The sequence below is a fragment of the Salvelinus alpinus genome, chromosome 10 (assembly GCF_045679555.1).
Source record: "Salvelinus alpinus chromosome 10, SLU_Salpinus.1, whole genome shotgun sequence".
Classification (NCBI taxonomy): Eukaryota; Metazoa; Chordata; class Actinopteri; order Salmoniformes; family Salmonidae; genus Salvelinus; species Salvelinus alpinus.
In genome coordinates this window covers 26,672,283-26,685,675 of record NC_092095.1, presented here as the reverse complement: position 1 = coordinate 26,685,675, position 13,393 = coordinate 26,672,283, and the positions used below count along the sequence as shown (strand labels likewise).

At 43.8% G+C, this 13,393-nt stretch overlaps 1 protein-coding gene across 7 annotated transcripts in view; it reads right to left on the bottom strand.

The window, feature by feature from the left end:
• slc12a7b (solute carrier family 12 member 7b) overlaps positions 1-13,393 on the bottom strand; it is a 70,452-nt gene that overhangs the window by 44,939 nt on the left and 12,120 nt on the right. Inside the window, exon 1 of one of the 7 annotated variants that reach the window (XM_071328682.1) lies at positions 1,997-2,259. The exons of the other annotated variants lie outside the window; for them this stretch is intronic. Within the exon in view, the coding sequence (XP_071184783.1) occupies positions 1,997-2,033 (37 nt within the window). The 5' untranslated portion in view covers positions 2,034-2,259. Of the gene's footprint in view, positions 1-1,996; positions 2,260-13,393 lie in introns of those variants that run through there. 7 annotated transcript variants of the gene reach the window in all.

The window sequence follows — 13,393 nt, the reverse complement described above, 5'->3', positions numbered from 1 at the left end:
CGCGAACCCAGCCCAGCCTGGGCGTGAACCCAGAGACTCTGGTGGCGCAGCTAGCACTGCCCTAGACCACTGCGCCACCCGGGAGTTTTTCAAAACAATGACCTGAGGGTCAGACAATGAAGGGGCAGGTTCGTCTATATTAATCGTCTATATTTCTTGGGTTGACTCATTCTTACATGTTGCTCACTAGTCTTGCTGTTGTGCCATTGGTGAAAGTTGTGTAAAACCTAACCAATGTGCTCCAATGAAGCATACAATGGCAACAAAGTCTACTGTAAACAGCACTAATGAACTGAGAAAGAGACCAGAATCAAGACTCCTTTAGTCAATTTATGAAGGAAAATTTGTATTTTACAAAGCAATGTCCCACAAAAATTTGGTTGAGTTGAAAAAGGTTGTGAGTAGCCAATGAGTTGCCAACAGGAAGTGAGACTCCATAGAGACTCCTCTACAGCACCATCTTGGCCTAAAATGTTTAATATTTCATTGCTAAGGTAAATGGTTGCAAACAGTCTTACTCAGTCCGGCTTTCAACTTACTCTTGAACGCTGTAATTGTAGAACACACATGGTGTAATTTTGAAATTGGGTAGTACATAATCAGTTTTCCTCTTGTCATGTCAGTCATTGCATACCTTAGAGAGCTATTTATAATTTGTCAGAAATGTCCAGATCAACTAGCTCATGTCAGCTAACGTTTTTTAGCTACGTTTTTTTAGACCATACATTTTGTTGTAATGTTTGAGTCACTCAAATATCACATGAATACACATTAGGCATGGCAAAATGTATAGAATTGCAAGAAAATGTACTTTTAAAACTGCAATATTCTCTGCACCCCATGACAAAATGTGTAGAATTGCATGAAATAAGCTTAAAACCTGTTCAATTTTCTCTCCGCCTACATGAGGGATGTGAACAGTGTCGTGAACAGTGCTTGTTCCCATAGAAATAGACACCCGAGGGGGCCTGAGTGCTAGAAGGGCGGCCTGAGTGAAAAAGTTTGGGAATCCCTGCTCTAATCAGGGAAAGATTTAGACCTGAGACACCAGGTGGGTGCACAAAAAAACAGCATTACTCCGGACCTCGTAAGGCAAGATTTGAATACCCATGCTATAAAGTCTACGTTCCAATATCCACAATTGCATGCCACTTAGAATGCAATACATGGCCAACACTGTGCATTACCTCATTCTAAGTCCTATGTTTAGCTAGTATCAAAATTGGAACAGCAACCGACCCACAGCAAAAGAAAACTTCCAAGTCAGAAACCAGGAATATTGGTGAACATCCCTCGACAAAACGAGTCGATATTTCTGCTTCCTTCAAACAGACGGTAGGAAGACAAGGAAGGGAAACCGTGCACCTGTGCTGTGTGACTGAGCTTCAGATAGCAGTGAACTAATAGGGAGGCCAAGTGTCTCCGTCTATATGGTAATAAATGACCACACACACACACACTATTTATAACCGCTAAGCTCCCCTCAGTGGAAGCTCTGTACAGTAAGCTTCCTAGCGCTCCCAATTTTAGTTTGCCTATGGTTCACGGTACGAGAGAGAGAGAGCGGGAGTCAGAAAGTATTCCCTTCAATCCCTTTACCTCGCCTTACACCAACTCAAGCCCAGTACAGACACCAAATGTCATCCCAGATAAATAAATCCACTTAAAATACCAAGTTTGGAAAGATGTATGGACTCACTACTATAAGTCACTCTGGATAAGAGCATCTGCTAAATGACTAAAATGTAAAACCTTCTACAAGAGAAATGCACACAAAACAAAAACAGAAAGCCGACAACTACAGAAAACCTATAGAACACCATAGAACGCTCTGTCAATAGCCAATCAGTAGGTTAGTACAGCAGCCTTTGCAGCCCATGATAACTAGGTAGCAGCCTGCATCTAGGGGGGTAAGAAAGTCCAGCGTAGCGAGATAGAAGTCTGACTCTAGGGGGTTAAAAAAAATCCTCCAGGTGAGAGTCGCCCAGGCACTTACCCCTCCGTCGCGACTGCGAGCCTTCCCCTTGCTCCATGCTGGAGTGGAGAGGGGCTGAAGGGGGGAGACGTCCCTGTAGTGCTGCTGCTGTTACGGGGGTCCCAGGTGATAGAGGAGAGGCCGGGAGCTGTGTGGCTATGGTAGAGACGCTACGTCGCTGAGCGCTCTGTGAGTGAGGACCAGCTCAGTGTGTGTGTGTGTGTGTGTGTATATATATGTGTGTGTGTGTGTGACACTTGCCAACAGAGATGGCAGCAGCCACGCATCCCAGCCCCCACCACGCTCCTGATCATCACCGCCTCACACACACTCTCTCTCTCTCTCACACACACACACACACTCAGAGGGGAGGAGCAGTGAAAGAGGGCCAGAGGAAGGCAGGAAGAGGGAGAAAGTGAGAGTAGGAGAGAGGATGAGTGAGAGAGAGACAAGTAGGAGGAGGGAGGGAGAGATGTGCAGCTGCTCCTCTACCCATGAACAGCTAGCGCTCCATTATATTCCAAGCCTCTGAACAGAGTGAATGTGGCTCTACTTCAGAGCAGAAACAAGGGTTTACATTACCACACACATCCTGCATGCAGACAGTAGACACTCGCATCTTCAGAACACAAACACAATTGCCTACATGGTAACACACATTCTGTCCTAAATGCCCACAAGGGACATTATCCATGATCTGCCTGCCTTGAAACAAAACGGAGACCTTCGTGGGAAAGCCCCGTGCATGGCTAAGCAAGTGCCTCTGGTCCATGACATGTCAGATTCATTACAAAACAGCAAAAGCGAGAGTGCAATCAATGACTGAATATTTTGCATCAAACACGGTTGATAAAACAAGGGCACTTATCGCAAGAATAATGTGAGTTAAGAGTGTAGAATTGGGTTTGAGAACATGAGTTTAACTGTCGTCGGACTTTCGGTTGACTTTGCAGTTGGATGTTTGGAGTATAGCAGGGGATGACGCCTAGTTTATGGTGTCTGCGCTAGGGTGCCGGTGCCTGCTAAAGCTGATCAATGAAAGTTCTAGTAGGGTTTGACATATGACAACTTTGCTCCTCCTCGTTAGTCACATGGTACTGTAGGTGTCGGAGGTGGACAGTTGAGCTGTAACCTCACTACTGGGACTTAGTGAGGTGAGCCTAATCCCAACCTTAGATCACTGTGGTCAAAACAACCACACAGTAAAACAACAAGACAACGATACGATAAATCATCTCTAAATCAGTCGATGTATTGCAACAGACTTCTTTACAAAACAATAGAACCCAATCCAATAGTATTAGCTGTAGCAAGAGGACATGGTCTGGTAAACGGCTTTTCCTATAATTTTCCCATGAGAAACAGTTGCATATTCTAAAGGTCTTTTTTACCTGACTTTTCAAGCAAAAGGGCTGTCAATGAGAGTGACGGAACAGCCCATAGCCTAAGTAGTCCTAGGAAGAGTTTACCAATCAGGTTTGAGATTTAGAATTCAAACAGATGCCAACATGGTGGACTGGTTTTCCAAGCGTTGTACCTGTAACCAGGCAGAGAGAGAGAGAGAACTGTAATGCCCAAGTCCACTGCCCATTAATCACCTCTCTAAAACCATGTGAACTAGACAGTAAATCACTTAACCAGATTAGCCAAATCCTGTTCTTTTAATAAAACACACCACTGAACTCTGTGCTCTGGTAGGGACAGGCAATGGCCTATGGTGGTCACTGGTCAGAGGCTAAACAGTAGTACTAGAATGACCTGGCTTTGCCATCCAGTCACTGGGCCTCTGAAATGGCCTTGGATGAACTACCTACACTTTGTCATTGAAGCAAAATAGTTTGAGTGTCAACCTAAAGTACAGGCTGTGCTGCGTAGTGTGCATATATAATGAGGTGAAAGAGAGATACAGTGCGGTCACCAAAAGTGAAATAAATGTAAAAAAATAGGGATGCTTTGGTGAGTAGAGGGAGCTTGGCTTACCGAGGCTCTGTCAGGTCTGTTGTACTCTGTGAAGCTGTAAGCTTTTAAGACTATCAGGTAAATCACTGTTGTCCATTACGTAACAGTGACTGAGCGAGTGAGTGAGCGAGAAGGGACGGACGGACAGAGAGAGGGTGGGTCAGCTGGGGGCGAGGAGCTGGAGGCTCAATGATGCTTAAACCGACTGACATCAATTACTCACACATACATCATAATGCAAGCAGCATCTACTATAAAGAAGGTACATAGCCTAATATATCTACTAGCGTATAGCATCCCAAAACTCTTGTTTGTAATGTTACATAGCGCTCCTCCTTGTAATGTTACATAGCGCTCCTCCTTGTAATGTTACATAGCGCTCCTCCTTGTAATGTTACATAGCGCTCCTCCTTGTAATGTTACATAGCGCTCCTCCTTGTAATGTTACATAGCGCTCCTCCTTGTAATGTTACATAGCGCTCCACCTTGTAATGTTACACAGCGCTCCACCTTGTAATGTTACACAGCGCTCCACCTTGTAATGTTACACAGCGCTCCTCCTTGTAATGTTACACAGCGCTCCTCCTTGTAATGTTACACAGCGCTCCTCCTTGTAATGTTACATAGCGCTCCTCCTTGTAATGTTACATAGCTCTCCTCCTTGTAATGTTACATAGCTCTCCTCCTTGTAATGTTACATAGAGATGCAACTGAATGGATCCTAGGCCATTGCTACAAGTATTTCAGGGCAGTAGGGTGTCTCAGGGCCATTTAGTTAGTCTGTCTTCTTTCCTCTCTGTCAGAGAGAGATGCGTCAGGCCAGCGTTATGTGAGCAGAGACGAGCGGACCATTACTAAGGCCAAACAAACCAATAACCACTCTCCTCTTTGCCAAAGTGAGGGTTGATCCGAAGAGGATGTAGGGTCTGTTGAAAGTGTTCAGTCTAAATTAAAAACGTCTGATGCTTTTGTTCAACTCATGGATGGAACACAATGTTGCTATGGTTTCCTCTAAGAGAAGTGTTCACGTACTGGCTTGGCATTGATTAACTTGTTGTGGCCTCTTATGAAATACAATTCTACCATGATAGCTATGATCTAATTTACTAATATAAATTGCATGAAATTGGATACCTTTTATATTAATTTGTTCAGTGAAAAAGTGATTGTTTTATTAATACCACAAGAGACGTTCTTTCATTCACTCACATTCAGGAATAAAATATTCCATCAATAACAACTGTTAAACGATAAATTCTTCAACAAACAAAAGGCCTAAATAAAGTCATGGCTGTGTTTGGAGAAATGAGACAGCAATGAAATAAAATGGTTGTGAAATTTGCCATTGCGTTTGTGGGAAGAAGTTTAGTTCCTTAAACTGGTGAAGTCACACTCATCACATGATTAAAAAAAAATCATTTTTTCAATACTTTATTTAAAGATTTTCAGAACATCTTGTCATTAACTCCTGAGAGTGGGAAGGAAGAAGTTTACACAAGTCACAGTACGCCACTCATTCTCAATAGATTCTAAAACACAAAGGTTAATGGAGAGATGGACGAGATGGAGAAAAGTCCAGGCTTCTCCAGAGGGTGTCACTGTTAGGTAGGTCGGAGATGCTTCAGGTACTGGGGCACGTTCAGCGGGACGCAACGTTTTGGAACATTCAGATAGAAAAGGACTGTTGAATAAGGAATACGGTTGGCTCTATTCATGACATTTCTATCTGCAACGTTCAAGAATGTTTTGCAACTGAACGTGGCCCTGGTGCGCGCGCACACACACACACACACACACACACACACACACACACACACACACACACACACACACACACACACACACACACACACACACACACACACACACACACACACACACACACACACACACACACACACACACACACACACACACACACACACACACACACACTTCTTATCAAGAGAGCGTCCTTTGTGTGATCATGATGAAAAGCACGATTGCACCAAAACAATAGGCTACTCTTTGGCCAAGTTTGCCCTCTCAATAAGCACCAATGCAATGTACACTTCCTAACGGTATTTGGCAAAGCAATGCACAGGGATTTGATCGGCTCAAGTAGGAACCAGGTGTTTTCCAGTTTCCCCTTCTAAATTCCAGAACCCATGGTTGTCACAGCAGCCAAACCATAAACGTAGGAAAACAAGCTGCGGGCTGACCACTTTAATAACTGACGCAATGGACGGAGTGAATCAGCAAATTTACCAGGACTCAGGAGAACTAGTGGATGTTCCTCTCTAATAGATTTGAACTTGTTAAACTAAGGCAACAAACAAGAGAACTACAGTTTCCACTTCATTTGGTTGCATTATCCACAGTCAGTGGATCTCATTAGTGGGCATAACGGATGTAAAACCTACTACCTAATGCCCCATAACACTTCCGGTTCTCTTGTTTTCCCAACTCAAAACTATCTAGTGAGAATGAACAACAGAAGAATGTCAACAGTGTCGATCGAAGCCCCTTAGTGGTGGGAGAGTAAGAATGGCAGTGTGTGGAGTCTGTACTGTCCACAGTAAAATGCAGATAAAGCCATCCACAGGCCATCCACAGTGGAGTCAATGTCAGAGGAGAAATAAACCAGCACCAGTAGTGACTATAGTCACACCTAGGAACCTAAACAGAAGAGCACAGAGGGAGGACAGAGAAAGCAGAAGAGTGGTGGTGTGTGTGTGTGTGTCATGTCGGGAATTTGATGAAGAAGCATGTGGAACTCACGTGCGCCCTGCTGCTGGGGCTGGCCTCCAGAGAGAAGGAGCGAAAAAAAGAGAGGGAGACTGAGTGAGAGGGGGAGAGGGGAGAGAGCGAAAGAGAAATAGGGGAGGGAGAAAGAAGAAAGAAAGAAAAAGTGAAAAAGACAGACAAAGCCAGAGAGAGATAATGAGATGATGAAAAGCTATGCACCAACAGGCAGACATGGCTCTCTCCCACCTTCAGTCCCAGGTAAGACTCTAAAAACACTGCCCAGTGTTTTTAGTTTCAGACTGGCCTAGTACAGTACCGAACACACATCTCATTTCTCTCCTAACCCTCGGGCCAGTCTGAAACTACTGGAGTGAGAGAGACTGAGCCCAAACACTGATTTTCACTTTCACCGGTGGAGGATGAAGTGCATTTGATTGTTTTTGAAGTAGGTTACATGGCCGTTTTGTAATTTAACCCTCTTGTATAAGGCCTATAATTCTGTCATCATAATAATGACATTACATACGGTTGCTATGAGCTGACGTATGCCGTCATTAGCTGTTGATGACATCTGCTAGCCTATGTAAGCCCTTATAACAAAGGGTTCAAGCATGAAGAGATATGCTCATTCAATCAAATGTAGGCTGTTGTTGAATATTTTCTACTCAGGGCAGGTTGGTGTTGAGCCATTTCCTGAGGATATAGCATGGAAACCAACTTGTGTTAAGTAATAGTCTGCCAATGTGAGGGGGAGAAACATGCAGGAGGCTTATCAGTGGTGCCACATTGAGGGTCAAGCACCCAGAAGAGGGGCTTTGTGGGGCGGGTTCATAGGGTTTAAAAAAACAGAACGTGTGATTGGAGGAGGCCACCGTAGCTCTCTCGTCCCAGACTCTCAAACAATCCGTTTTTTTACAAACAAACCACAGTGATACAGAGCCTGTCAATCAAATGAGTGTGAAAGCATGGGGAGCCACGTTGTACCAACGTTACTCTGTGAATCTGGATGGGGTTGTGTAACCTGTTGCTGTGTGTTTGTGTGTGGGCATGCGGGTGTGCTTATGTGTGTGGAAAGGTGGAAAGGCTTGAGGGTGGGCACCCATTATTCAGAGAACAGAGATACCAAAGAGAGACTCTTCATTCATAACCGCATACACAACCAGCTTCCTGTGCAGTACACACGCTTCCCCTACAGCAAACAAGTGTAAGAGGCCATGCTCTTTTTGTGACATGTGACTCCCTCCCTTTCTCCTCCCTCCAACTGCAAACAATCCCAATGAACACATTAGATTACGCAATCCTCAGGCGAGGGAAGGCACTCACAGGAACACCTCGTATCGGTGTGTTTGTTCATAGAAAACACACCAATCACTTGTTCTAACACCACTGGGTCTGTCATGCCAAATAAAGTCCCCCTGACAAAAAGTGCCCCCCCACCTGCGTCACAACGGGATTCGATGTGTTCTAGCTTCTGCTGCTAGGGCTGTTGATAAAACTAGAAAAATAATTACCAGATTGCGTAATGAACCACAGCGTTTGTTGCTATGCTGGTTGCTTGGCTCTATTTGACCTCGTAGAGGTCACGAAGGAAGGAGTACAGGGGCAGTTCTAGTCAGCACAAAATTATTACGTGAGATGGTGTTTTTGACAGTGGCAACCTGCTGACTACCTGCTGCTTCAGAAAAAATATTGTTAAATAGGAATCAATTATTTAAGCTGTTTTTAGATAGATTTTATATTGACATTGCTGGCTACTTACCTCAGCCTGCCTAGTCAGCTAGATTGTCTGGCCAGACAGTTTGATTTAGCTAACGTTATATAGCTAGCTAACTGTTATTGTAGCTTTCTGTTTGTATGTAGCTTGCACTTTAATGGCATCCCTCGAGGAGATTTTATTTTATCTTTCCAACCGGGCAAAGTACTATGAAGGCATCACTGATCTCGACCAGAGGCGCAACATTCGTAGGGAGGCAGGGAAATTCACAATTCAGGGTAACGTTAAGCAGTTCATTTCTATTAGATATCTGGAAGGAGTTAAGTACAACCATTTAACGAAAAATATTCATCTAGCTAGTTGGTCATCTACATGTTGCTAGCTATACATTTAGTTATACGTCTGTCATATTGAGGTATCTAGCTATAAGTTAACCCTGATCAATCAAATGGATAGGTGTAAGCAATTATGGTAAATCAAACTGCCCTTAACTAGGTGTCTTCGCTAGACAGAGAGAGACCCATACAGAGAGAGGAAAGCGAGAAAGAAACTGACAGGGAGAGAGAGAGGTGGGAAGAGTGTGAAAGACAGCAAGATTTGGAGAGAGAGATACATGAGTCAACAGCGCAAATTTACTTAAACTTTAGTACTTCAACAACTCTACCATCGACTGTCCGAGCCACCCAGGAGGTATCCCATCCATCAGATCCAGTGAGTTCGGATCAGTCTGATTCTGTGTCAGAAGGGGACGAGCTTAAGGTAGGCTATACTTTCAAAAACTGTTGAAAAGTACATATCTCCCCTTCATAACACTTCACTAATCCATCAAATGTTCTCACAGGTGGCTTGTGTCAGACTGGAGGAACAGGGGCAGGTAAGTCTAGGCCCTGGACTAGAAGACACTAGTGAGGTTCTCATCACTAGTGTCCAACAGGAGCAGGTAAGGCCAGCTGCGCTCTGTGGCAGGATGGAGGACCTTCGGGAGGTTGTTCTTCCATCACACTCCTGGTTAGACAATTGATCATGCTCAAGCTCTTTTGCAGGAGCAGCATCCAGAAGTAGGAGGCTTCCTCCCGGTGGGAGGCATCGCCATGCTGTCAGCAGTACCAACACTGGCCCAGGGGTTTGCTCAGATTGTCAATCTCAAGGCTAACCACTGGGTCACGGTAAGTAACCTCCGCTGCCAGGAAGGTACTGTTAAGGTGTATGACTCCAGTGGTCATGACACCACCCCAGAGTTTCTCTCACAACTCACCTCTCTCTTATCTTTTCCAGGGACCTCTGTGACTGGAGTGGCTGGCTGTCCAGCAGCAGAAAGTTGGCACAGATTGTGGGCTGTTTGCTATTGCAGGAACCATCCATGGCACGATACCATCAGAAATCCATGAGAAAATATACTTTCTGTTTTCAGGCTGGGCGCCTGGCACCATTTCCCAGTTCCAATTTCAGTCCCCATCCTGGGTCCAGGCCTCCCAAGGTGTCTTCACCCTACACAGAGGTCAGCATCCACTGCTTCTGCCGAAAATAGGTGAGAGAAGGTAAGGAAGAAACCCGGTGCAGGAGATGCCATTTTCATGTGTCTTGTTTGTCTCATGTCGTCAACGTGCGTGAATTTGTCTGTCCATCGTCCGTCACTGTTTTGTCTGATGTTTTCCCCACCCTTGTTGTCACTGCTTGGTTGGCTCCCCACCTCAAGACGGTAGGTATTTTACTACATTACATTGTATGTGAAGTTGGTAGGTAAGTACAGTTTAAGTTGGAAGTTTACATACACCTTAGCCAAATACACTCAGTTTTTCACAATTCCTGACATTTAATCCTAGTAAGAATTCCCTGTCTTAGGTCAGTTAGGATCACCACTTTATTTTAAGAATGTGAAATGTCAGAAAAAATTGTTGAGACAAGGATTTATTTCCGCTTTAATTTTTTATCACATTCCCAGTGGGTCAGAAGTTTACATACTTAATTAGTATTTGATAGCACTGCCTTTAAATTGTTTAACTTGGGTCAAACTCGGGTAGCCTTCCACAAGCTTCCCACAATAAGTTAGGTGAATTTTGGCCCATTCCTCCTGACAGAGCTGGTGTAACTGAGTCAGCTTTGTAGGCCTCCTTGCTCGCACACGCTTTTTCAGTTCTGCCCACAAATTCTCTATGGGATTGAGGTCAGGGCTTTGTGATGGCCACTCCAATACCTTGACTTTGTTGTCCATCAGCCATTTTGCCACAACTTTGGAAGTATGCTTGGTGTCATTGTCCATTTGGAAGGCCCATTTGCGACCAAGCTTTAACTTCCTGACTGATGTCTTGAGATGTTGCTTCAATATATCCACATAATTTTCCTGCCTCATGATGCCATCTATTTTGTGAAGTGCACCAGTCCAGTCCCTCCTGCAGCAAAGCACCCCCAAAACATGATGCTGCCACCCAAGTGCGTCACGGTTAGGATGGTGTTCTTCGGCTTCCAAGCTTCCCCCTTTTCCCTCCTAACATTACAATGGTCATTATGGCCAAACAGTTCTATTTTTGTTTCATCAGACCAGAGGACATTTCTCCAAATAGTATGATCTTTGTCCCCATTTACAGTTGCAAACCGTAGTATGGCTTTATGGCGGTTTTGGAGCAGTGGCTTCTTCCTTGCCAAGCGGTCTTTCAGGTTATGTCGATATAGGACTCGTATAACTGTGGATATAGATACTTTTGTACCGGTTTCCTCCAGCATCTTCACGAGGTCCTTTGCTGTTGTTTTGGGATTGATTTGCACTTTTCGCACCAAAGTACGTTCATCTCTAGGAGACAGAACACTTCTCCTTCCTGAGCGGTATGACGGCTGCACGGTCCCATGGTGTTTATACTTGCGTACTATTGTTTGTACAGATGAACGTGGTGCCTTCAGGCATTTGGAAATTGCTCCCAACGATGAACCAGACTTGTGGAGGTCTATCATTTGTTTTCTGAGGTATTGTCTGATTTCTTTTGATTTTCCCATGATGTCAAACAAAGAGGCACTGGGTTTGAAGGTAGGCCTTGAAATACATCCACAGGTACACCTCCAATTGACACAAATTATGTCAATTAGCCTATCAGAAGCTTCTAAAGCCATGACATTTTCTGGAATTTTCCAAGCTGTTTAAAGACACAGTCAATTTAGTGAAATAATCTGTCTGTAAACAATTGTTGGAAAAATTACTTGTGTCATGCACAAAGTAGATGTCCTAACCGACTTGCCAAAACTATAGTTTGTTAACAAGAAATTTGTGGAGTGGTTGAAAAACAAGTTTTAATGACTCCAACCTAAGTGTATGTAAACTTCCGACTTCAACTGTATATAGCACATGTATCTGTTTTGTATTGCAAGTAATGTTTACAAGCATGTAAATATTTGTATATTTTTCCATTAGTTTGCTGGTAAAATTTTGAAACTTGCTCGAATTGGCTGTAAATGTATACATTTGCATACTAAATGTATTCAATGCAAATTACATTTTCAATTGACTGAAATTGACTGTTCAGCTGCCCAGTTCCTTACTGGTCCTTAAAACCCCTTCTCCCTAGCCATGAATCTTTTGTGCCCAATTCCAAATCAAACTTTAGGCCAGGGTTGGTATGGAATTGGACATTGGTTTCTAGTTAGTGTTTGCATATCTGGAGGTTCTAGATTTGTGTATGTAATATGGCCCAGAGCCCATTACACAGCAGGGTTGAGTCATCACCATATTGCTACACCTATCCATGCCCCATCAGGTCAAACACTAAAGATTAAAGGCCATAATTGGGGGGGTTAAAGGCCGTAATTAAACTGGGTAAAAAAAAAATTAAAAAAAACTTCTGTCACCACCTTGACGTGGTGAGAGGGCTTCCAAATAAACCAGGCCCATGTTATTGAACATTAAGTATCCTTTTTGTTTGCTTTTCCATCCCACCACCCCTGACTGAGACTGGCTGCCTGTCAAGGACATGTGACAGTAAGAACTAGCCTCCGCACCCGTCTCTTGATTCTGCCTCCTCTCTCTCCTCTCCCTCCAATGTTTAAGACATTGATTTCATGTTGTTGAAAGGTTAACAAGGCACCAAAAGGGGTTGAAGTAATGTTATCATATTACCTAAACAGAAAAATGATCACGGAAATCAGCTTTGTTTAACATAGCGGGGATGAAAAGAACGTAATTTGGGCTGTAATGATCATCCAAATTTCGATGCATTAGGTCATCACACCATTGATATAGCAACGGACATTATAGGATACAAACTATATTGAAGGCAGGTGCTTTCACACAGAGGTATTGTTCCTGAGTTAATTAATCAATTAACAACCCATTATGCTTACGGTCATGTATAAAAATACTGGGCAGGCCATTATTTTGGGTACCATGGCTATGGCCCCATAGGATGACAATGCCCCCATCCACAGAGCACGAGTGGTCACTGAATGGTTTGATGAGCATGAAAACGATGTAAACCATATGCCATGGCTGTCTCAGTCACCAGATCTCAACCCAATTGAACACCTATGGGAGATTCTGGAGCGGCGCCTGAGACAGCATTTTCCACCATCAACAAAACACCAAATAGTAGAATTTCTCGTGGAAGAATGGTGTCGCATCCCTCCAATAGAGTTCCAGACACTTGTAGAATCTATGTCAAGGTGCAATGAAACTGTTCTGGCTCGTGGTGGCCCAACTCCCTAGTGTCTTAATATGTTGGTGTTTCCTTTATTTTGGCAGTTACCTATACATAAGATAACTACTGTAAGATTTTCAGGGTGAAAATACACATCGGGGATACTGTACTACACAGGACTTTAGACAGACAGTGTGACTCTCGCTGCATGCTTATCAATCGATAACGGTTACTGCACAACTACATAGCATGAGTACTGCTAGAGTTAACAACACCACCGCAACAGACAGTCTGGCGAGGTAGTCTGGATTTAAACTATACCAGACCTGAGAAAAACAGGAAGCACATGCCTGCAGAGATACACAACAGATTGAACACTGTGCCTACTGTTTTTGCATT